Raw genomic sequence first — 26,393 nt, 5'->3', positions numbered from 1 at the left:
TGGTAGCTCCTAATATGGAACCTAACATTGTGTAATTATAGCATGGGTCATTTTTCCCTATATGCATCACCTTGCACTTATCCACATTAAATTTCATCTGCCATTTGGATGCCCAATTTTCCAATCTCAGAAGGTCTTCCTGCAATTTATCACAATCTGCTTTTGATTTAATTACTCTGAACAATTTTGTATCATCTGCAGATTTGATTACCTCACTTGTCGTATTTCTTTCCAGATCATTTATAAATATATTGAAAAGTACGGGTCCCAATGCAGATCACTGAGGCACTCCACTGTCCACTCCCTTCCACTGAGAAAATTGTCCATTTAATCCTACTCTCTGTTTTCTGTCTTTTAGCCAGTTTGTAATCCACGAAAGGACATTGCCACCTATCCCATGACATTTTACTTTCCTAGAAGCCTCTCATGAGGAACTTTGTCCAACGCCTCCTGAAAATCCAAATATACTACATCTACCGGTTCAGCATACAGGAAGAATGTGATTCCTAGATCCACCATTAATTTGCACAGTGGGAGCATGTAGCTATTGAATAGTGTTGCCAAGAGTGATGATCCTTGAGGGACACCTGTATCAATATTGAAAGTATCAGATATGAGATTGCCATGTTTGACTTGGAACTTTCTTTTAGAAAGAAAGGAGGCGAACCATTTGAGAACACTACCTTCGACCCCAATGTTGCTCAAGTGATGGCACAACAGGATATGGTCCACAGTGTCGAAGGTGACTGTTAAGTCGATTAGCATGAGAAGATAAGATTCATCCACATCGAATCCTCATAAAATAAAGTCTGTTAATGAGAGGAGTAGTGCCTCAGTTGAACATGTATACTGTAGAGAAAAAAGCAAGATAGGGAAGATATAATAAATATCTCAAAATATCTCAAAGGTTTCTATGCACAGGAGGTGAGTATCTTTCAGTGGAAAGGAGGCTCTAGAACAAGGGGTCGTGGGATAAGTATGAAAGGGAGTAGATTCAGGAGTAATCTTAGGAAATATTTCTTTCTCCCAGAACAAGCAGGATGGTAGTCCTCACATATGGGTGACATCATCGGAATGGTGCCCTAACACAGAAGACTTTTGTCAAAGTTTCTAGAACTTTGACTGGCACACTGAGCATGCCCAGTATGCCAGTAACCCTGCATCCAGCAGGGGTCCCCCCTTCAGACTCTTTTTTTTCCACACAGCAGTTGCCTCGCAGTTTTCAGGAGCTCTGTGAGAATTTCTCACAACTTTTTTCCTCACGGAACTTTTTTTAAAATTTCAAAACATTTTTCCGTCCGGGATCCCTCATCGACTGCCGACCTCCGCTAACGCCGGTAAGTTTTTACCTCATTCTTTGTGGTCAGTTCCCAGCAGTGCTTCCAACGGTGCCCGACGACCGTGCGCCACGCTTATTTTTTCAAAAAAATGGCAACTGGTTTTCGGAAGTGCCCCGAGTGTCCGAGGACTATGTCCATTACGGACCCTCATGACGTCTGTGTCTTATGCTTGGGACCTTCCCATGACATCCAGTGGTGCACTAGCTGTGCCCAAATGGCCCCTAAAGGCCGCCGGGCCCATCTAGAGAAAATGGAGCACCCGTTCGCCTCTAAGCTCTCGACTCCATCGACTCCGGCCAAGAGCGCACCGAGTCGGAAGCCTTCTTAGTCATCGACTCCATCTCCATCGAAGTCTCAGCATCGGGACACCGGGGAACGGCCATCACCAGCATCATCACGCTCAAAAGCCTCAACATCCTTGTCCTCTGCGCCAGAGAAGGACCAGGCCGAACACTGAGAAAAGCACCATCATCGGCACCAACGAGAACCTTCTTCTGGAGCGGGCATCGACAAAGCCATCGACATCGCTGGAACCACAGACCAAGAAGTCCCAGGGAGAGGAGCCCCCATCCTCCTCTGGACCCGGGACACCGAGGCATCCCCCCACCTGCAATGGTGCCGGGAGCCGAGACTCCACAAATTCCTGTGGACCCTCCGGCAACGCCTTTTGAGCCTCCAACCGTGGCAGCTGTATTACCAACACCAGACTTCCATGAGGAATTGGACTGGATGGTCCAAGATGCAGTCCTACAAGCACTTCAAGGTTTTCAATCGCCACCGGCACCGACTCCCATGCCGAGGCCTGACCCTTTCCTACGATGTTGGCTCCACTCCTCAAAAGGTTAGACACCCTTATTGGCACACTTCCATTGGTGCCCGCTCCTTCTGGACCGACAATGGCTCCTAGACCATCGATTCCTCCACCGGCATCAACCCCGATTCCTCTGTCGTCGGACGAGGAAGAGCGAGATCCACCGATGCTGGACCCGATTCCGGGGCCATCGGGTATAGTTCCACCCCGACGACCATTAAAAACACTGATGCCATCAGTGCCTCCACTGGCCTCGGTGCCGCCTCCACCTATTTCGGTGACTATCTATTCCATCGGTGCCACCTCCTGATCCGGTTGGATTAGGAATTTTGCCTCCATCGGAAGGTCCTTAGGGTGGAGGAGACCAGCCATACGATCCCTGGGGTGATGATTCCTCTGACTCTCAGGATTCTGAGGACATCCTATCAGAGCCTTCACCTCCAGAAGAAAGACGCCGCTCCCCTCCATATGACCTATCGTTTGCCAGCTTTATAAAGGAAATGTCTGAAACCATCCCTTTTAAGCTGCAAACAGAAGAGGATGCCAGGCATAGAATGCTGGAAGTTCTTCAATTCGTGGATGCCCCCAAAGAAGTGATGGAAATTCCAGTCCACGAAGTTCTACTTGACCTGATACACCGTACCTGGGAACACCCAGGTACAGTTCCACCGGTGAACAGGAAAACTGATGCTACCTATCTGGTTCAGTCAGCTCCAGGATTCCAGAAGAGCCAGCTCCCTCACCACTCTGTAGTGGTCGAATCTGCTCAGATGAAGGCTAAGAGGTTCCGGCCTCATTCTTCTGCCCCTCCTGGGAAAGAGCAGAAGTCCTTGGACACCTTTGGCCACAGGGTGTTCCAGGGTTCTATGTTGATGGCACATATAGCAGCCTACCAGCTATACATGACACAATACTCTACTCTAGAAACCTCTGGAAACAAGTTCAGGATTTCTCCAAGTCCCTACCTGAGGGATTGAATTCCATCCTCCAGAAGGATCTTGATGCTGGAAAACACGAGGTCAGAGCTGCCTATAATATCTTCGAGACTGCCTCCAGAGTGTCAGCAGCAGGTATAAGCACCAGACGCTGGGCATGGCCGAAATCTTCAGACTTACATCAAGAAGTCCAGTACAGGTTAGCAGATCTTCCATACACAGGAGACAATTTGTTTGGAGAAAAAATTCAGGAAGCAGTGGCGCAACTCAAAGACCATCATGAGACATTGCGCCAACTATCTACTGTTCCCTTGAACTTCTCATCTACCAACAAAAGGCCATTTAGATGGGAACCCAGGAGGCTAACCTATAAAACCCGTAGGTATTACCCTCCTCCATCCCGGACTCAACCAACCAAACCCTCTCAAAGAGGTCAGCCTTGTCAGCACAGGCCTCCAAAAACCCAACCAGCTCCTCAGACTGGTCCTGCATTGGAGTTTTGACTCCCTTTTAGAGAGCAGCAGTCAATCCCCACCTCCAACAAAATTTCCTGTGGGAGGCTGCTTGTGCCACTTTGCCAACATATGGCACACAATCACAATGGACCAATGGGTCCTTTCTGTGGTTGCCCATGGTTACCGTCTAAACTTCCTTACGCTACCACCTGAATCTTCACCACGTCTGGCGTGGAGTCTAACCGACCATACTCCACTTCTCGAGGCAGAACTCTCCACCCTTCTGCAGTCCAATGCCGTGGAACCGGTTCCCCGACTGTAGCGAGGAAAAGGGTTCTACTCTCAATATTTTCTAATTCCAAAAAAGTCAGGCAGCATTCGTCCTATACTGGACCGTCGCACCCTAAACAAACATCTCCGCAAGGAAAAGTTCAGAATGGTAACCTTGGGCACCATGCTCCCTCTCCTGCAATAGAGGGAGATTGGCTCTTCTCTCTAGATCTTCAGGAGGCATATGCCCATATAGCCATAGCTCCTCCTCATCGAAAATACCTCAGATTCATAGTCTGTCACAGGCATTTCCAATACCAAGTGCTACTGTTAGGCCTAGCGTCAGCACCCCATGTGTTTACGAAATGCCTGGCAGTAGTAGCAGCTTACCTTAGACAGCGCAGTATCCACGTCTATCCGTATCTAGACGATTGGCTACACAGGGGTCCATCCAAGGAGGTAGTTCTTCAATTCCTTCATCTTACTATACAACTGCTACAGTCCTTGGGCTTTCTCATAAACTATCCCAAGTCAAATGTGACTCCATCACGCCCCCTCTCATTTATCGGAGCAGATTTAAACACCATTCAAGCCAAAGCATTCCTCCCAAAGGACCGAGCACGCAGATTGTCAACCTTGGCCAGAGCAGTACAGACTTGCTGAACCACCACAGCTCGTCACCTACTAACCTTGATAGGTCACATGGCAATCACGGTTCATTTTACCCCAATGGCTCGACTAGCCATGAGTGTAACACAGTGGACTTTAAAGTCCCAGTGGTCCTAATTACACCAAGATCTATCCCACATTGTCCACGTCACCAACCAACTTCGACTCTCACTAGCTTGGTGGATACAGGCCAATCTTCAGTTAGGACTACCCGTTCAACCCCCGTATCTTCGATTACATTAACCACAGATGCCTCCAATCTGGGTTGTGGAGCCCATGTCAACAACTTGCAAACCCAGTGATCCTGGACCACAGCGGAAGCAAAGCACCAGATAAATTTTTTGGAGCTCCGGGCGATATGGTATGCCCTATTTGCTTTTCAGGATTGCCTGTCCAACAAGGTAATCCTAATCCAAACAGACAACCAGGTAGCGATGTGGTACCTCAACAAGCAAGGGGGCACAGGCTCTTACCTGCTGTGCCAGGAGGCGGCGCAGATCTGGGCCTGGGCTCTCTCCCATTCCATGCTACTGAGAGCAACCTACCTGGCAGGCATGGACAATGTGATGGCAGACAACCTCAGCCGGACCTTTCATCCCCACGAATGGTCACTAGATTGCATTGTAGCGAACATGATTTTCCACCAGTGGGGCCGCCCGCACATAGATCTCTTTGCGTCAATTCACAACCGCAAAGTAGACAAATTCTACTCTCTACACCGCAGCCACAAGACACCTCCAAGGGATGCCTTCACCCACTCATGGACAACGGGTCTTATGTTTTTATTTATTTATTATTTATTGCATTTACATTCTTAGCAGTACATGCATATCATTATAATGAACCATGAGGTAATATTGCACACATATTACATAAAAAAAAAATCATCATATAACAATTTCTTTTAAAAATGATTCAACAATAAAATTTTCAGTATACTCCAGGTTCGTTATAAAGAAACTTGGAGAATCAACTTACTAGGAGCCATGTAAGGAAGAAAAAAAAAAGTCACAGAAACATATCTAATAAGCAAGAGATAGACAGCATTCAATTATATTCTCATAACAGGTTTTAGTTAATGCTTTAATTAATGGGGCAATGAGAATCAAAAAAAAATCTTAACAGCTGTGGATCAAAGAAAACATATCTCAAACTGTTAAATCGCAATACACATTTGCAGGGGTATCTGATTGTGATCTGGGCTCCCATATCCCTAGCCTCCTGACACATAGTCAAAAAACTTTTCCTCCTTTGTTGAGTAATCTTTGTCAGGTTTGGGTAAATCCATAACCTATGTCCTAAATATAATTTTTCTCTGTTTCAAAGAAATAGCTTTAGGACTTGATCTTTATCTGCTACAGATAAGAAGGTAACCAGTAACGTCCCACTATAGTCTATTTGCTCTTCAGATGGTTGCTCCAGGAAATTTGTTAAATTTCCAGTATCCAAATTTGATATTGGAATTCCTTGCCCTTCTTTCTTCTCAGTTTTGGTATAAAACACCTTAACAATAGATGGAATCTGTTCTCTAGGCATTTGTAGTATCTCCACTAAATACTTTTTAAGTTGTTCCAATGATGCAATTAAACGTATATGTGGAAAGTTCAGTATTCTTAAATTCTTAGATCTCATTTCATTTTCTAAGTTCTCTATTTTCCTAGAATTCGTCAGGCCTCCTTGTACCAACATATTCTGTGTAGCTTGAAGTGTAGATACTCTATTTTCTAGACCCTGAATTTTGTCATTATATACTGTTATCAAAGGATCAATTTGGCGGATATGTTTTTGTGTATCCGTCATGATTTTAGACAAATTGACTATGGAGGATTCCAGGGAAAGTATAGCTTTCCAAACAGACTCTGGAATTATGTCTTGCAGATTCACAGCAGTCAATGTAGAAACAACATTCATCATACCCTCATGATGGCTTTCTGCTCCCAATACTGGGGGCGCTGTCATGCCTTCTTTCTGGGTTGTTGTATACTCTGGGGTAACTGGTTCCAGCCCTTTATTCCCAATCGATTCCAGCACATGCTGTAACATATGTTCTTCAGTTCGGGTAACCCCAGGACTAATTGTGTTTAAGGCTAGCCCCACTGGATTCCTCCCGAATGGATCCAGCTCCCTCGACAACTTTGGTCGGGTAACTGGTCCCGAATCCTGTGTCTGCCCCAAATGTGAGGGGGAAGGTATTATGGGAGCCCCGGGGCTCAAAGAGGTTAACAAGTCCTGCGAGATTGGTGTATGCTCCCTACCTCCCATCGCAGCGGACATTACACTAGGGGACGAACTCACCGTCAGAGCAAAGAAGTTTCCAATATTTATTTGTGAAGGGGCTGTTAACAGTGTGGTTGGGGTTACCACCCGTATTTTGCCCTTTCTTTTTGTATGGGGCATGTCAAATCAATGAAGAAACAAAGGATAAAGTCAATATCAGAAAGCTTCTTTTATGTTTCTCTTGCTAGGGACCGTGTTGATTCCCCAAATGGAGGCTTAGAGAGGGATAAGTAAAAATATCTTTAATTTTACTCACTTTTGAGGTGAAGGAGATCCCGGTAGGTTGTTACAAACTAAGCTGCGCGCCCCTTAGGCATGCGCGTCTTGGGCAACGCGCGCGCCACCGGCAGCTGTGCGCCGTAGGCAGGCCGATTTTAAAGGCCCCACTGACATCAGAAACCGGAAGTAGAAATTGTATTGTCGGGGCAAGCTCTCCTTCTCACCTGCAGCAGCAAAGAATTAAGGAAATGATTTCCAGCAAGTCCGGCTCCGTTTTCAGGTCTGTATTCCCTGCTCCCTCACCTCATAAGACAGCCGTAGGCAGGCCGATTTTAAAGGCCCCACTGACGTCAGGAACTGGAAGTAGAAATTGTATCGTCGGGGCAAGCTCTCCTTCTCACCCGCAGCAGCAAAGAATTAAGGAAATGATTTCCAGCAAGTCCGGCTCCGTTTTCAGGTCTGTATTCCCTGCTCCCTCACCTCTTGGACAACGGGTCTTCTATATGCCTATCCTCCACTTCCACTCATCAGCAAGACTCTCATGAAGTTGCGACAAGACCGGGGCACAATGATCCTCATAGCCCCTACTGGCCGCAGCAGGTTTGGTTTCCCATCCTACGCGATCTCTCAGTCCAGCAACCAATTCACCTGGGCACAGATCCAACTCTAATAACGCAGAACAACGGGCTGTTGCATCATCCGAACCTCCACTCCTTGTCTCTGACAGCATGGATGTTGAAAGGTTGATACTACAAACCCTTAACCTTTCTGACAATGTGTCCCAGGTCCTCGTAGCTTCACGAAAGCCTTCTACTAGGAAATCTTATCATTCCAAATGGAAAAGATTCTCCTTGTAGTGCCCGACAAAGGAAATAGATCCCTTTTCCTGCCCCACAACAAGGTTCCTGGACAAACCTCTGGTACCTCTCGGAGTCTGGCCTACAAACTTCCTCCATCCGAGTGCATGTCAGCGTCATAGCCGCTTACCACAAAGGAGTAGGAGATGCCCCGATCTCGGCACAACCCCTTGTAGGGTGCTTTATTAGAAGCTTGCTACAACTGAAGCTTCCACTGCGTCCTCCGGTTCCGGCATGGGACCTCAATGTTGTGCTAACACGGCTCATGCGACCTCCGTTCGAGACCCTGTACTCTTGCGAGCTATGTCATCTCACTTGGAAAGTACTCTTTCTAGTTTCTTTTACATCGACTCACAGAGTTAGTGAGCTACAGGCACTTGTAACATACCCACTTTATACCAAATTTCTCCATGTTCGTGTGGTACTCCACACTCACTCTAAATTTCTGCCAAAGGTAGTCTCTGATTTCCACTTAAATCAGTCCATAATACTTCCTACCTTTTTTCTAAAACCTCACTCATACGCAGGTGAGCGGGCCCTACATTCCTTGGACTGTAAACGTGCGCTCGCCTTTTATTTGGACTGCACTACAGCCCATAGGAAGTCCACCCAACTTTTTATCTCCTTTGATAAAACCAAACTGGGAGTTCCAGTGGGCAAGCAGACCCTGGCCTCCTGGCTGGCGGACTGTATTACCTTCTGCTACCAACAAGCAGGCCTTCCGCTACAGGGACATGTGAAAGCGCATTCGGTCAGGGCCATGTCAACGTCAGTGGCACACCTCCATTCTGTACCTATTCTTGACATCTGTAAAGCTGCCATATGGAGCTCTCTCCATACCTTCGCAGCTCATTATTATCTCGACAAGTCTGGCAGGGAAGATACCTTCTTTGGCCAGTCTGTGCTTCGTAATTTGTTTCCAGTTTAATACCCAACGTGCTACCTGAGACCCACTGTGAAATGCAGGCTGCCCTCATACCTAACAGCACCCCTGGTGTTGTGCCTTTGCACGTCATTGAGTGCTTTTGGTTCACTCTATTCGGGCAACCTGTAGCTCGCTATTCACTCATATGTGAGGACTACCATCCTGCTTGTCCTGGGAGAAAGCAGAGTTGCTTACATGTAACAGGTGTTTTTCCAGGACAGCAGGATGTTAGTCCTCACGAAACCTGCCTGCCATCCCACAAAGTTGGGTTTGCTTACATTTTATTATTTTATTCTTCGCTCGTACTTTTTGCTACAAACGAGACTGAAGGGGGGACCCCTGCTGGATGCAGGGTTAGTGGCATGTTGGGCATGCTCAGTGTGCCAGTCAAAGTGCTAGAAACTTTGACAAAATTGTTCCGTGATAGGGCTCCATCCTGACAATCTCACCCTTATGTGAGGACTAACATCCTGCTGTCCTGGGAGAACACCTGTTACAGGTAAGCAACTCTGCTTTACAGTGAGGGTGGTGATGTGTGGAACAGCCTCCCAGTGGAGGCGATAGACAAAAGCAGTATCTGAATTCAAGAAATCCTGGGATAAATACAGGGGATCTCTAAGGGAAGGGATGGGAATTATAAAGCTAAATTAATTGGATGGATGGGCATACTAGATGGGCCATACTATCTTTTTCTGCTGTCATATTTCTATGTAAATCAAAGGTCCATCAAGCTCAGTATCCTGTCTCTAACAGTGACCAATCCAGGTCACAAGTACCTAGCAGGATCCCAAAGAGCAAATCCAATCCTTCTTGTTTATATCCAGGGAAAAGCAGTGACTTTCCCAAGTCTCATGGACTTTTCTTCCAGGAAGTTGTCTAAACCTTTGTTAAACCCAGCTATGCTAACTGCTTGCACCCCATCCTCTGACAACAAATTCCACAATGTAATTGTGCATTGAGTGAAAAAATACTTTTTCTAATTTGTTTTAAATATGCTATTAGTTTCATGGAGTATCCTTTATCTCCTAGTATTATTTGAAAGGATAAATAACTGTTCCTTATTTACCCATTCCATCCCGTTCATGATTTTATAGACATCTTTTATATCGCCTCTCAGCCATCTCTTCTTTAGGCTGAAGAGCTCTAGCCTGTTTAGTCTTTCCTCATAGAGGAGCCATTCCATCTCCACCTTTTCTAATTCTGCTATCTTTTTTTAAATTGGGCGACCAGATCTGCACACAGTAGTCAAGGCGTGGTAGCACCATAGATTGAAATAGAGGCATGATAGCTTCTGTCATTTTGCCTGACACAGACATCAGGCTCACCAGTCTGTAGTTTCCCAGATCACTCTTGGTGCCTCTCTTTTATTTTCGATTACTTTCCTTATAATAACTAACATTCTGTTTGCTTTTTTGATTGCCACCATGCACTGGGCCAAGGAATTCAAAGTATTGTTTGTACACAGTGATTCCAAGATTCTTTTCCTGGGTGATGATGCCTAATATGGAACCCAGCATTGTGTTTGGATTTTTCTTCCTTATATGCATCACTTTTCACTTGTTTACATTAAATTTCATCTGTCATTTGGATGTCCAATCCCCCAGTCTTGCTATGTCTTCCTGCAATTTCTCACAATCTGCTCATGATCTAACAATGTTGAATAATCTTGTCATCTGTGAATTTGATCACCTCACTTTTAATTCCCTTTTCTAGATCATTTATAATTTATAAATATATTAAAATGCACCGGTCCAGTACAGATCCCTGGGGCATACCACTATTTATCTTTCCCACTGAGAGAAATGACCATTCATTTCTATTGTTTACTATACTTTAGCCATTTACCAATCCACAAAGGATATTGCTTTCTCTGTCCCATGACTTTTTAATTTCCTGATGAGCGTTCTCATAAGGGACTTTAAATGCCTTCTGAAAATCCAGGTACACCGTATCAACCAGCTCACATTTCTCAACATGTTTAACTATTTCAAAGAAATCTAACAGATTTGTAAGGTAAGATTTCCCTTCGTTAAATCCATGTTGGCTCTACTCCTTTAGATTGTGTCTATCCAGATGGCCACTAATTTTTCTTGTTCAAAATAGCTTCTGCCATTTTGTCTGACACAGGGACTTCAAGCTCACTGGTCTGTAGTTTCCCAGATCACTCTTGGAGCCCTTTCTAAAAATGCTATTTTATTGGCTTTCCTCTGGTACCATTTCTGATTTGAGTGCCTCATGCCTCCTTACTAAATGCCTGTGTTCTTTACAAAATGAGTAAACTTTAATACAAAGTTTGGCAATGGTAGAACACTTATACACCTGATGACTATTCTTTGAGTGCTCCAGTTAGGCTGTTGCCCCAAGAAAGGACAGCACAATTTATAATACCAAACTACATAACTAATAAAAAAAAAAAACCAAAAAAACTCAGGCTTTACAATGCTCATATTCAGCAGAACTGTGGCAATTTTTTTAAATTATATAGCCTAAGTGTATAATAGAAGAAATACTGAGGCCAACACTCCAGTCCCTGACTTTTGCATCCCCCTCCCATGCCCTCCCTGACTCCAGTACTCTCCAGGATCCCCCTCCCTCACTCCGCACCTTTGAAGCTTTCTCTCTCCTCCAGCCCAGGTGGCATCTGTCGCAGGCTTCTGACAGGCTCTGGTGGCTGCCGCCTCTCTTTCCACAGTCTCAGCTGGCTCCCTCCTCTTTTACCACATAGCGGCTGGCTGCCTCTTTCTCCATGGTTACCACCTCCTCCAGTCTTATAGAGGAAAACAAGAATGCTACAGCTCCGCAGCTGTCTCTGTGATGCCAGGCCTGTAATGATGACGTGGGCAGGGAAGGCTGCAGAGCTATAGGACAGTGGGCCGAAAAATGTATTTATTCAATTACATTTTTAATGATGAGTGGGCTGGATTAAAGGGGCTTATGGGCCATAGTTTGCCAGGATATCTGGGAACTTTTTTATTTTGCTTATTCTGAGATTAATTGAGGGAGTGGGCAGAAGGAGGAAATAGTCATCATTTTTTGGTACTTACGATGGTGCCAGAAATCACTGTGCTGTGTCTTTCCTGCAGATAGATGCAGTCAACAAGGTAAGCGGAAGGAAACAGAAATAGATCCACTCTCTCCTTTACTTTTGCTCTCGCTATCTCTCCTTCCATCCTTTGCTTGCTCTTTCCCTTCTCTGTCCCTACTTTTCCTCTTTGCTCACTGTCTCTTCTTTACAGTAATGGTGGTAAAAATATTGCTACTAGCCCATCCATTTTCTGCATTACTGCTTCTGCCTCTTCCTGCTGATTATCGGTCAGTGCAGTTATGATAGAGAACCAATAGGTCATGGGAGGAGTCAGAAATAGCAGCACAGGACATGGAAGTGCTTTTTGCCATCCCTTATGGGTATTCTTACTGTATTGCTGGCAGAGCAATGTATACTATGCTAGAAGGGAGAAGTGGCACCAGTGGTACTGTGAGCAGCCACAGGCTTGGAAAAACAGAACTCTCCCAAAGACCTGGAATAGGGTCTCTGAACTGCGAAAGTCCTCAGGTATGCCTGTAATTGAATTATAGAGCTTCTTGAGCACTGTGGGCTCAGGGAAGCAAGTTGGCCAAGAGATGCTGAGTTGTTCTATCCTAGATTTTTCCCCACCATCAAATCCATCTACAGTCTAAATACTCGGGAACCAACCCCCTTGAGACCTAAGGATGGAGATATGATCAAGGAGAGGGAAGCCAGTGCTTGTTGGAAGCAGCATTTTGAAGACTACCTTAATCAAGACTCTCATTTAATAGGAATGTTCTCAACTCCATCCTGCAACACCGAGTCAGAGAAGTTCAGATTCGCTCCAACCCTTGATGAGCTAAGGAAAGCCATTAGGCAGATGAAGAAATATGGTATCTGGTGCTGATAGAATACCCACCAAAATCTTCAGATGTTATGGAGAAGAGCTCTGTGTAAATTACAGAAAGATCATCTTTCTGTCCGCTGCAAGAAAGATTACTGTAAAAATCCTCTTGAGCCATCTTCTTCCACCTGCTGCCGATTTCCTTCTGGATTCTTAGTGTGGATTCAGGTCATGACTTGGCACACAGGACATGATATTCACTGTTCCTCATCTGCAGAAGAAATGTTAGTGATTACATAAACCTCTGTACATGGCCTTCTTGGATCTCAAGAAAGTCTTTTGAGTCTGTCAGCCATGATGCACTATGGAGGATCCTTCTGAAATATGGATGCCCACCAAAATTTGTACCCATTCTTTGCCTCCTACATGAAAATGTGTATTGTGATTCATATTAACGGATCCATCAGACTCCTTTAAGGTTTAAAAAAAAACAACCCACAAGGTGTGGACCTAGCCATATATCTTTGGTGAACTGAGTATAAAGTGACAGACAATCCGTAATGTAGACTGATTTTATGTATGTATGTAACCTGTGGTGGTTTGTTTCAAAAGTGTTTACATTTTTTATATACATTGAACATTTTAGTTTACCAAAAAAAATATTAGATAACTTATGGAAACCAATGATATATTATACACATGAGGTGTGATGTTAAAATTGAATTAAGTTCTTGCACTTTATATTTACTACATGTAAATAAGCATCTAATAAGACACATCATTCTGGCTTGCAATCTGATTAGATGAAAATTTAGAGTGAGAATTGTTCTCTTTTCTGTATGTAGAAATGTATTTGCCTAAAATCCCACTTAGGCACATAACTGATCATCTTTGAAATTTTACAGGCTTTATGTGGCAGAATAATAGGCTAGTGAGAGTCCTTGTAAATGCTTCTCTGTGTGTGCAGAAGCCAGGGCAAAGAGGAAAAAATCATGCCTGGAGACGGAGGAGCCTGGGAGCATTCTCTCCTCTCATCAGCTGATCTGTGAATTTCTCTCTGGAGGAAAGGGGACCAGATGACAGAGCACAGTCAGAGAACTCCTGAATAATTCAGCACCTTCCTCTCTCACTGGTGTCAGCTGGAGGAAGTGTTTCCTCTGCTGTCATCAAACTAGTGCTGGGGGCTCAAGCAAGCCTAGGCAAGTGCCAGTCCCATCTCCTGGATCTGCCTTGCAGTTGTGCTGTCTGCTGTCCCACAGGAGCCATGCAACAAGGGAAAGCTCTGTGTTACATACACCAATGCATTCCTGCTGGAAAATGAAGCTTCAGGTAGGGGTTTTGTACCTTGCTAGCAGCAGATCTATGCTCTGCCGTCAGACATTAAAACACCGGAGCAGAATAATAGATCTGTATACAAAGGGGAAGGAGGACCTGGTTTTCAATGCTTTGAATGCAGTACCTGCCATGTCTCCTTAGTCTCTGCCTGCTTTTAAAGGTTGCTAGGGAACAGATCCGTGTAAATTAGGTGGTAAAAGGCGCCTGGTTTCCGATTTAAGGAATAATTGGAAGCACCTCTGCTTCTCACTGTGACCCACAGCTTTTCAATCTCCATCTTGTTCTGTCTGTGCTGAAAGTATATCTGTGTTAAATGGTAAGAAGGAGAAAGGAAAAAGACTTGGGTGACACCATTATACCTTATACCTTATTGATCTCAGTCCTGTGGAAACATACATCCACCTGGCCGAGTATGTTAAACAGGAGTGGATTGCAGCATGAAGTGGCATATTTACATGCTTACTTTGTAAGGCCTTCCTCTCTTTATCTTCTCCTCAGAAGGAGGTTCCATCCTAAAAGAGACTTTCTCAGCTTTTAGAAGGAAGCAGGGGATTTTTGAAATGAGATAGCATAGGGACAAAGGCTCTCTTTGTTTCAGCGCTCTGCATTATTTCCAGGAGACTTTTTTTTTTTGGGGGGTTGTCACTGATGTGTAATTTCATTTGCTAGGGACCCTTGCTGCTGCTTTGTTTATAATAAGCATGGATGCCGGGTCAACTCAGAAGCTGGTAGTGTAACATATTATTGAGCTGTTTCTGGCACCAAAACTGCTAACCTCAAAGATAAAAGGAGATTGTGTGACTCCAGTAACAACAACAACATCAGTTGGGTGTTTGGTTTATATTTGTTATGGCTATTTTTTATTTTTATTTTTTGCTATTTCATCCTTAAAACTGAAATTGTACATTTTTTTTCTGTGTACTACTTCCATTCTAAATATTTTTTTAAACTGCGCCGGGAAATGCCATCCTCATTTACTCCTGTAATGGCCGAAGTGTAGGCATGTATTGCAGAGCAGTAGGTCTTGCCCCAGTTTTACGGACTGCTTCACAGATAAAGCTAACAGTTCCTGATCTGTGTGGCATCCCCAGGAAGAAGATTAGCATCTATGTTTACCCCATCTCTAAAGAAACCAAAACTCGGTATCCCTGACTGCTTCCATTCTTGGGGGATAGTGCCGCTGTGCATTTTTGGCCAGCTGCCCTTTGACCCTCTGCAGATTCCTTTCAGGGATCTGATCCAGGAACAAAACTTGGCAGAGGATCAGAGAGAACCTTGGAGAGGAAACAGTGTCTGAGTATGTGTAGTCCTGTATCCTCTGTATCCTAGAGCTATCTACTCCTCCTATCAGAAGTATTTCAGTACATTCAAATTTCAGACTGCATGTGTTGGAGCAGAAGGGGAATTTTATCTCCAATACAGTGAAATGTAAATTTGTAGGCAAGAGACAGGATTGGAAGCAATGGCATTTCCCCTGGTATGTTAAAATGAAATGGGGAAACTAAGAAAATTACGTCAATTATTTTCTCTTGTTTACTGCTCAGTACCTATTTGGAGCTCCCATTTTTGTGGACTCTCAAAGACACCTCTTGGTTATCCTTTTTTTTTTTTTTTTGTGTGTGATATAGTCTTGTTTTCTAAATCAGGTATGTACTTGTGTTAAATTTAAATTCATATAAAATTAAACAAAAAAACAAACCTCAAGCATTGATACATGAGGAACAAAAAGAGAGAGAGGCAGGAGATGTTGAGGCCAACTACTCAGCTTTTTTTTTTTTTTTTTTTTGAGTCCACCTTGTTTTCATTGTTGGGAAATTCTAGCTTTCACCTGGTTAGTTATTAAAGGCAGACCAGAAGAAACATTTATTTCCCTGCTCCTCCCACCAGGCTCCTGCTTGCGGTCAGTTTTAAATTTTGTAGTGAGTTTGAAGCACCGTGACTTAATAAAGAAAGCAACACCCTCATTACACACCTCATAGGCAACCAGATGGTCGCTTGCAGCTCTGTGTTATAAAACAAAAAAACATCCGGCCACCATGGAAAGAGTAGATGGGTATAAATGGGAGGAGTTGGCAATGGAAACACTCGCAGAAGACAGACAAATTTAATGTCATAAAACATGAATACCTTTTATAGTAAAAAATGGTAAGTGATAGCAGTTAAAGACATTGGCTCATGCAGTCTTGCACAGGTTTTCTGCTCTGGCACTACCAGGAGGATATACCCCCAGCTTGCCGTTGTAGAACTCGACGGCATGTAGGATAATCACTCCTTATTTAAGTTAGGTTTTTGTGGTATTCCTCTGATTTCTTCTCTCATCCTGGGTAAGATGAACCTACAAATTTCCCTACTTAATCCAGCAGCCAGGCCCATCCAGCTTTTGTAATGATCTACTAGCTACGTTAGCCTTTGATATTCAGCCACCTATGCCAAGTGGTTCCCACTTGCACCTCCCCTCCTTGGTCTGCCTCTGCCAGGATGGCCTTCAGGTTCTGTATGGTTTTTAACAAGAGATTTTTAGGCAATTTGCTCCACATAAGTCTCCAAAATATGGCTCCGCTTCTCTTGCTCTTTTTTTCCTTTAGTTATTCTTCTTTATTTTACCATGACTAGCTTTTTGTGGCCTACTTTTGCTGTATCCTGTTATGCTGCTATTTAATTTAGTTTGAGAATGTTATGTTTTTTGTAAGGATGTGAACCCTGGGCTGAGGTGAGAGGTGTCTCAGCCCACAGGGAGGAGGAGCCCTGTGAGCCTCACCGTCGGTAGGCATGGCTTCGGACACAGCTGTATGGGTGAAACTTTATTGTACAGGAAGGGAAACAGTAACACCTTGCCTAAGAAAAGGCAACCCTGAAATATTACACCAGGCCTTTAAGACACCAATACATCTCCTATTAGGAAAACGGACCAAGTCAGGCTGCTATAGAGTCCTACACAGAAACTACACGCCAGCAGAAAACCTCACCTGAATCACATGTGCTGACCCTCACCTAACAAAGAATAAAGAGACCAAAATGCATAACTAGAAGCATGCAGAAAAAATGAATTGGAAACTGCCAACAACCCAGGAGTCTCTGTATGCAGTGTAATAAAGAAAAAAAGAAACCACCCAACCCTTATAAAACAAATCAAGAAATATAAAATCAGTAGCAGTAAAACCATACTAACAAAAAGAACAGATTATTTCAAAACAGCTGATGAGTGGAATATCCAATAAATAAAAACTCATATAAAAAATTTCTAGATACCAATAAAATATGAAAAATAAGGATACAAAAATTTTTTTGCTCTGCATACCTGGAAACGTTTGATATCCAGGTGTCCTGAGATTGTTTTGAATTAGCAGGAGGAGGGGTGGTTTGCTTGGGACTTTCTCCTCTCTCTGTCACATACCAGCGCTCTCTCACACTGGCTCTCAATTACACACCTATACACACATGCTCTCAGTCACTCACATATTACCCATGCTTTTTTTATATAGGCTCTTAATTACACATTTACACACATGCTGTCTATCTTTTCACGCTTACACACTCACAGGCTTTCAATCACACACACACATGTTGTCTTTTTCTCTCACACACAGACTCTCATTCACATGCTCTCTCTCTCTCATTTACACACAGGCTCTCAATCACATACTCACATGCTTCCTCACCTAAACCAGCTCTCAATCACACACAGACACACATGCTCTCTCCCTTACTTATACACATGATCTCTCTTACACACATACTCTTTCACACAAACAGGTTTTCAATAACAAACTTACACCATACAGGTTCCCAATCGTAAACTTACATTCATGCTCTCTCTCCACAGGCAGGCTCTCAAACACAGACATACTATCTTTCACATATACAAGCTCTCAATCATTCACAAACATGCTATCTCACTCACACACATACACACACAGGATCTCAAACACTCATGCTTGCTCATTCACTCTCTCTCCCCCCCTCCCCCCGGAACTAGCGGCAGCAGCAGCCTCATCCACAACCTAACCTCCTTCATTTTCAGCCCTCGCGGAGGAGGAGTCCCATTCGGCCACGGGGAGTGACGCTCTTCTTCATTTTCCTTCGAGCCGCGTGCACATTCTTCAGACTGCGCCTCTCTTCTGTTCTTCGGGCCGACGCTGACCACACTAGCATGGTCTCTTCTTCCGCGCACGCACCCACTGCTCACCACTTCCTCTTCCGGGCCGCGGGGGGGGGGGGGGGGCGGAGAAGAAGAGACCATGCCGATGCCGCTGGACTCCAGTTGTCTGCCGCGTTCCGCCTGGGCTGATAGGCATTTTTAAGCTGGCGGAGGAGGAGGACCGGGGAGCAGCTGGGTCGCGGGGGACCAGGAAGTGTGGCGACACCACCTGTGGTTCTTGGCGACACACTGGTGTGTCGCGACACACCGGTTTGAGAACCACTGGTTCTAAAGTGTAGCAATTAACATCAGCCGTGCAGATACGGTAGTGGCCCGCAGAGCAGGATACGCCGGAGATGTCCGTGCTGTAGTGATGGTGAGGAAGGTAGTCCGAGGAGTAGGGGACACAGGATGAAGGTCCTGTGGTAGATGTAGTAGTACCCTGCAGTGCAGGGTATCCTGGAGCAACTCCCCACTGGTTGAGGATACGGTAGTGGCCCGAGGCACAGGGTCCACAGTAGAGGATTCCTCAGTAGGATCAGTACTGTTGAAGTTTCTGAAGTCTAGACTCACAAAGGTAGTTCCAGAGATAGTCCCATGGAGTTGGAACAGGTAGAAGTCCAAGGCAGGAAGACCCTCCGAGGAGCGGATAGCCAGGAACGCGGAAAGGCCCCCAAGGAGCGGGTACCCAGAGCCTCACATGCCAAGGCAGAAGTCTGGAACAGAAGTCCAAGTGTGGAGCATATTCAGCAATAAGGGAACTCCTTGCTAACTCGTCGAAGCGTAGGGCCAGTCAACTTAAAATACAGCAAGGCAGTGATGTCATGCGGAGGGGCCGCCCCCGAGGTTCCCGCCATGACGTGTACAAAAGGCGGCCCGTGCGTGCGTGCGCTAGATAACTCCTGGATCAAGATGGCGGTCGGCAGCGCCCACGCCGTCTCGGGGATGCCAGGGAGGTCGGTGTTCGTTGGCGGAGGCCACAGTTCTTCCAAGGATTGAGGATGCAGCAAGAAAAAGAGGTGAGCAAGCTGCGACCGACGGGCATAACAGAGAACTTATGACTTTAAAGATTACCTTGATTACCTAATCTACTCTTGATTGTGGGGGACAGCAGTTTGTGCCTGCCCCCTTGCTTAATTTAAATACCTTAATCTTATTGAAACAAAAAATGAGTGCAAAGTCTGCTCACTTGCAACATTTTGTATTTTACCTTTTTAAGATTTTTTTTTTTTTTTTTTTATTACAGGTCTAAAGCATGCTAAAACCTTTTAGTTTGGGCAAAAAAATAGCCTGCTATGAAATAATGTTTTATTGCACATGCTAAACCTGTCTGAAAAAAGCTAGCATGCATGAGCTAAAATTTGCAACTGCATGCATGTAAATAAATTAATATTATGCAAATGATGCTTTAGCATATGAAAAGCAACATAATATGCTTTTTTCAACACAATATTTAGCAAGCACTAACTAAGGCCTAAAATGTAACACCTGCTTCTGACTAGGTGTTAACTTTTCTGCATACATGGAAAGTCTTGAAATCCCAAATGCTAACTGGCCCTCTCACTTTAGACTGGTCAAAAAGGACAATTTCATCCCCCGCCCCCCCCAGCCCCCTTGGTACAGATACAAAGGAACCATCATGTCTTAAGAACCCATTTCCATTCCTGGCTCAGAGATGAAGGGATTCTCATGCCACTATTTCCACTCTCCTTGACCCAACCTGCAGGCCCTTGGCATGCCTCGATTCCCACCCCTGGCACAAAAATGAAGGGCCCCGCACGTCCTGTTCTCCCTCCACACAATATGCATGATGACGGGGCTCAGCAGCCCCAGGCAACCTCCCCTAGCACACATACACAGAATAATGCTGGCGGTGACTCTGCAGCCCATTGGTTCCCTCTCCCAAATCTCCCTGCCCCTAAAAGCAAAAATCAAGGAGCCCCATCTCTCACACTCCGGACCAAATATTAAAGGACCTTGTGCCCTGATGCCCCCCTACCGTTCCCCCAGGCAGGTCCCCACACCTCTTCTGGGGTGGGCCAATGGCAATCAAGGCAAGAGAGAGCAAGCCTCCCTCCTGATAATTTTGAAAGTGGTGCCATTTGAACTCTTGAGGTTTTTTTTTGCTACATGTGCACAGCCGGGTCCCCATCATAGAGTGTATTGTTGGGACTGCCAAGCCTGTGTTATTTGGGGGGGGGGGGATGGATGGATTGTGGATTGTGCATTGTGCAATTGCTGACCTGGCACAGAGGCCTCTTGATCTTCTGGTGGGGGAGAATCAAGGCACAGAGGCTCTTTGATACATGCTGTCAAGAGCAAGGGAATGAAATCCCCCATGCTAACTGGTCCTGTCCCTTTGGGCCATTTAGTACAGGGGATTTCCAGAAGCAGGTGGCCTGCTGCTACTGTAAACATGCTCTGGAAGCAAAGTTTTTGCATCTGCATGCAAAAACCTTTTGCATAGTATATTAAGTGCTATTTTAGCATGCGTGTTACTTTTATCCGATGTGCACACTAAAAAATGTTTAGTACACATTATATTGTATAGGCCCCTATTTAGCACAACATTATGCCAGTACTGGCAGCACATTCTTTCTAAGCAGCTGCAATGCTGTTTCTCATATGTTTAGTAGAGTATAGTGTTTCATTGTTCATGAAATTTCTGTTCTAACATGCTGTAGGCTATTACATATAGAGGGCAATTTTCATACTGCCCATGGTGCTTGAGGAACCACAGGTACGTGCAAGCTGATTTTAAAAAGAACGTCCCCATCGAGTTTCCCCGTTACTGATGTCTTATTAAAATTAATTTTAAAACCCAGCGCCCTCCTGAAGAACTCAATTTTAACAACTAAATAAAGTAATGATATCAGGGGTTTGGAGATCATTGGCAAGATATCCTCAAATAAAGATCTTTTCCTTTCCTTCCCTCATATACCTATATTCACTCCTGTTCACAAAGGTGTGTTGCATGTTAACACATGAAAACATTCATTTTTTACCATAGGCCCCATTATTTCCATTTCCCAGGTTGGAAATTCCTACCACTCTGAGGATAGTATTTCAGTGCTGCAACCATAGGCATTTCCTGACTTACAAGTACTACAAACATAATGGATAATTTAGATCAGAGCTACAAATACAGCTGGCAAAGCTTAATTCCAATTCATACAGCTAGTCCAGGTCACTTTTCACAGTAATGTTTCTCTTTACACCTGAGACAAGACTTCACTATAATATCTGTACACAGTAATTTGAGTTCACTTGTCTTCTACTGAAATCCCACACTGCTTCTTGGCCTCCATGTCTTCCACATGCTGGGAATGCCTTCCTGCCATCCTAGTATACATTTTGAGTCCTCTGAGGGCCATTCTGTATCTTCAGGTGTGGCACCTTGCACCAGGCTATCAGCTGCCTGGACTTGTATTTGATCGGAGCTATTGTTTGACTTAGCACACAATAATCTAGCTCTGAACTGAGCAAAACCTGGTTCGAGGCTGGGTGAGGCATTTTTTTTGCCCTTTCATTTATTATTTATTTATTTTTCTATACCGACATTCAATTTGACATATCACATCGGTTTACATTTAACAAGATGTCTAAGGCGAGCCTTTTATGACATGATACAATATAACCGCTTAATTGAGTAACTGGTTGCGTACATATAACTGTTTTACCACAAGATAGTAATACAATATAATGTGCTTAATTGCATAACATTATACAGAAAATATTAAAAGATAAATTAACTATGTACAGTAGCAGGGTTGGAAAACAGGGGAGGCTGGGGGGGGTAGGGGGAATGTTGAACGATGGGAGAAGGGGCTGGTGGGGCTAATTGTCTTGTGTGAAGGCTTTCCGGAAGAGCCAGGTCTTGAGGTTCTTTCGGAAGGTGGGTGTAGATGGGTCAGTTCTGAGAGCGGATGGAAGGTTGTTCCAGAGGTAAGGGCCTGCTACGGATGCAGCGCGTTCTCTGGTGGATACTCTATGTACTTCTTTGGCGGGGGAATGGGGAGAAGGCCTGTGTTGGTTGAGCGGAGATTTCTAGTGGGGTTGCAGGGGGTCAGAGGTCCTTGTAGCCAGCTGGCTTTGTCATTGTGGATAGATTTGTGTATAAGCATGAGTGTTTTGTATTGGGATCTGTACGGGATGGGCAGCCAGTGGAGTTGTTTGAGGGCGGGTGTGATGTGATCTGTTTTTCTCTTATTCGTTAGTGACCATGCAGCAGCATTTTGTAAGAGTTGGAGGGGCTTGAGGGTGGATGCGGGAAGGCCAGTCAGGAGGGCGTTGCAATAGTCTATTTTGGCAAATAGGAGGGATTGCAGTACCACCCGGTAGTCTGGGGGATGAAGTAGAGGTTGGAGTTTCTTCAGGATATGGAGTTTGTAGAACCCTTCTTTTATCAGTGTCTTGATATGCTGTTTGAAGTTCAGTTCCTGGTCCAGTGTGACTCCGAGGTCTCTTATCGTTGGAGCATGTTATAATTGGATAGAGTTGTCTGGTCTGCAATGGGTGTTGGGGTTTTTCTGGAGAGGTGAAGAATTTCCGTCTTGCTCTGGTTGAGCTTTAGTGCCATTTCAGAGAGGATAGAGGTTATGTCTGCCCGGTGTGTTTCCCATTGGTTTAGGGTATTGTTGACGTTGTCATTGATGGGGAGCAGGATCTGGACGTCATCGGCGTAAAGAAAGTAGGTGAGCCCTGTTTTGTCTAGGTATTTGCATAATGGCAGCATATAGATGTTGAAGAGGGTAGGGGATAGGGATGAGCCTTGTGGGACTCCCTGTGGGAGGGGGATTCCTTCTGATGTTGTATTTCCTTGGGCTACTTTAAATGTTCTGTTGGTGAGGAATGATTGGAACCATTGGAGAATGGTGCCAGTGATGCCTATTTCTTGTAGCCTGTGAATTAGAATCTTATGGCTGACGGTATCAAATGCGGCGGAGATGTCTAGTAGGATTAGGAGGAAGGATGTGCCTTTGTCAAATCCTCGTAGTATAGTGTCTGTGAGGGTGAGTAGTAGTGATTCGGTGCTGTGAAATTTTTTAAAGCCGTGTTGGGCGGGGGCCAGTATGTTGTGGGTTTCCAGGAATTCTGAGAGTTGGTGGTTTACCGTTTTCTCGATGATCTTGGCTAAGAACAGTAGGTTCGAGATGGGTTGATAGTTGGATGGGATAGTCGGGTCGAGTTGTGGGTTTTTTTAGAATAGGTTTGACAACGGCACATTTCAGGGAATCCGGGAGTACTCCTTGTTCGAGGGAGAGATTGGTGATGTCAGCGATGGGTTTTGCTAGGCAGTTTGGAATTAGCTTGAGTGTTTTTGTTGGGATGGGGTCCAGTGGGTGTGCTGCTGGGTTGATTTTTCGAATGATGTTTTCCACTTCAGTAGAGGCTATGGTCTCAAACTGTGACCATGCTGTTGCTGTAAGGGACGTTTGTGTGTTGAGTTCAGGGTTGATTGGTGGGTCTTTTGGGTTAAGTTTGGCTGTTTTTTCTATTAGGTACTGGGCGAAGCTATGGCTGGATATTGTTGATGAGGCTTCTTTTTGTGCCGGGTTGTTGGTGGGTTGCGTCAGCTGAGTTACATACTCGAATAGGACTCTAGGGTTGTATTGGTAGTTGTGAATTATTTGGGAGTAGAAGTTCCATTTGGCTGTGTTGATGTCAGTTGTATATATGTATAGGAGAGTTCTGTATCGGCAACGTAGTTGGCTTGTGGGGTTGCTTCGCCAGGCTTTTTCGGCTTGTCTTAGTCGGCGTTTCATGTTTTTTAGTTCCTGGTTATACACTAATAATGTGCATTTTCTGGGGTAAAATGGTAATTCCTTATTGTGAATAATGTTGTGTCTTATTTTCTGTGCCAAAGGTACCAAAATCATAATGGAAAGGGAAAGGAGGCAGTCTTGTATGGTTCATCTTTGAAGGTTAAATTGTAACAAAGCCTTACCATTTGCAGTTATCTGAGCTTTGGATTTAGATAAAGAGAGAGAGAATCCACTTTAATATATTAGGACCAAGGCTAAACTCTAAGGTCCATTCCACCCTCGCTAAAAATTTTTTTTGCAGTGCCAATAACAGTTTGTATCTTTTAAAAATATTCTAAAGGGCGGATCCCATTAACTTTCCTGATATTAACAGATGTTTGTCTACCACCAGCAAATCCTGCCTGGTCAGGATCTAACAGCTTGGGTCACACTTCTTTCAGCCTAATCACCAAGACCTTGGTAAATATTTTTACATCTAAATTAAGTAAAGAAATTGGTTTATATATGCACAATCTGTGATAATCTCTTCCTTTTTTAGGATTACTGTGATAGAAATCTCTCCATAGCAGAAAGGATAGAAGTATTACTCAGAGCTTTAAAAAGACAGACCAGTTTTCCCCACAATGCACTCTTAAAACTTTTCATGAAATATTGAAAACTCATCTTTACTTGGGCCTTTGAAAGATTTTAGCTGTAATTACTGCTTTAATCTTTGCATCATCAAATAGTTATTCCATTTCACATATGTTTTTACATTAAGCTTAGGTAGCTTGTTTTCTTTCAGATATTTAGCAATTAGATATTTAAAGCATTTGATGGTTGTGAAGGTTGCTAAAATTCTTTAAATCTTTCTACTGTTTGTTTTATTTGGGATCATAAATTAACTGACCCTCCTTTGTTCTACTGATGCTGTTTGTTTTTATTTTCTTTCATTGATAAGCAGGCTGAATTAGCCATTACATATGGGTGGCACAGAATAGACTCGTCTCTCCAAGCTAGTAGAGCTTTGAGCTCTACTGAGCATGTGCAGGAGTTCCCGCGTAAGCTGCCTCAGTCAGTTTTTGTATGAGCACAAGCATAGATATACACTCAGTCTATACTTTCAAATTTTTCTTAAATTTGATAATTTTTCTTTATTGTTTCCATAAATGATTGCCTTGCTGCCTCCATAGCACCCACATCAGCACTTTTCAGTGCTACACAAAAAAAATATATATGTATTTTCACAGGGCCCTTTCTCCTCAACATGTCAGACCAGAAGAAGGAGGGGACGGTGAATGGATTAAAAAAACTGCATCTGTGGCAATGTATTGTCCCTCACTGATGGCTATGAGCTCTGCTATTGATGTCTTAGACCAGAACATGACCAGCAAAATTGTTAAGCCTGTGAACGAATGTCACCACGCTCCCAATATTCCAGGGTGATTCAGATTGATGAGATGTGTAAATCTCTTAGGAGTTGCAGCAGGCCGTCTTCCCAGAGTTGTCTGCCTTGTTTGGGAAAGAGTTGAGCAGGAGCTCTCCTAAGACTTCCTCCCATCAGCTAAGGCTGAAGCCATGGGATCGAGTAATGTTACCTGCCCTGAACTGAAGAAGAAGAAGCATATGAAGCACAGCAATTTGGTATTGGCACTATTGATGCACCATCATCGGTGCTGTCAGTGCAAGGTATATCAATGTACCCAAAGCACTCTGACTATGCTGGTTTGGGACACCCAATACACATCCCGCTGGTGCACTTGACATATGACACACAAATTCACTGATGCATTCAATGCATGATGCACTGAAGCTCCAGAGGGATGCGGTTCACACTTCATAGATGCTCTTCAGGGCATCCAGGCACCGACCACACAGTGCTTCTGGTCCTTTGATGCATGTCTCCATGATACACAGGGCAAGTCCAATGCAGTCGATGTTTGCATTGATGCAACATCCTTGTTCTGCACAAACTTCCTCAATGCAACTTGCTAAAGATTTATCAATGTAGTCAAAGCCATCTTTCTTCTAAAGCATCAAGACATTCCCTTCCATTGAAGCTGTCAGTGTATCAAGCTTGAGACCTAGGTCATCAGGCTGCTTTACTGACACAGCTGCATGCATCCCATCCTAGATCTATGGAGAAAGGTGTTAGATTAATTCTGCTCACTCCAATAACCAGAGCTCTCACTCCAGGTTACTAACAGAAGGTCTGCATTTGGAAACACTGGATCCACTTACCATAGTTCCACTTGCCTCCAGCAAACTACCTGTTCAGATGCAGGAGCCTATCCTAGTCTCCAAAGACAATGTTCTACTGCCCACGCCAGTTTAATGGATGCATTAGTCACTTGACCACATTGCTGGTTTGGTGTGCAGTTTCTTTACCTTTCTTTGACCAAAGAAATGCATGGATCTTTCCAGGCTGTCTTCCACCAATCTGTGACGATTCCTTAGATCAGAGTCCCAGTCTCGCCTATCGGCCTGAATACATCATCAGAACCTGCAAGTTGGGGTTCTTCATCAAATTGCACGCTCTAGTATCGGAGTCCATTAAGTCAGAAGCG

The 26,393-nt window shown here is 44.3% G+C and overlaps 1 protein-coding gene across 14 annotated transcripts in view; it reads left to right on the top strand.

Moving 5' to 3' along the window:
- MARCH8 (membrane associated ring-CH-type finger 8) overlaps positions 1 to 26,393 on the top strand; it is a 376,426-nt gene that overhangs the window by 109,170 nt on the left and 240,863 nt on the right. Inside the window, exon 1 of one of the 14 annotated variants that reach the window (XM_029609215.1) lies at positions 13,856 to 13,938. The exons of the other annotated variants lie outside the window; for them this stretch is intronic. Within the exon in view, the coding sequence (XP_029465075.1) occupies positions 13,909 to 13,938 (30 nt within the window). The 5' untranslated portion in view covers positions 13,856 to 13,908. Of the gene's footprint in view, positions 1 to 13,855; positions 13,939 to 26,393 lie in introns of those variants that run through there. 14 annotated transcript variants of the gene reach the window in all.

This window comes from Rhinatrema bivittatum, chromosome 7, assembly GCF_901001135.1.
Source record: "Rhinatrema bivittatum chromosome 7, aRhiBiv1.1, whole genome shotgun sequence".
In the NCBI taxonomy this organism is placed as follows: domain Eukaryota; kingdom Metazoa; phylum Chordata; class Amphibia; order Gymnophiona; family Rhinatrematidae; genus Rhinatrema; species Rhinatrema bivittatum.
This window is presented reverse-complemented; position numbering and strand designations above follow the sequence as displayed.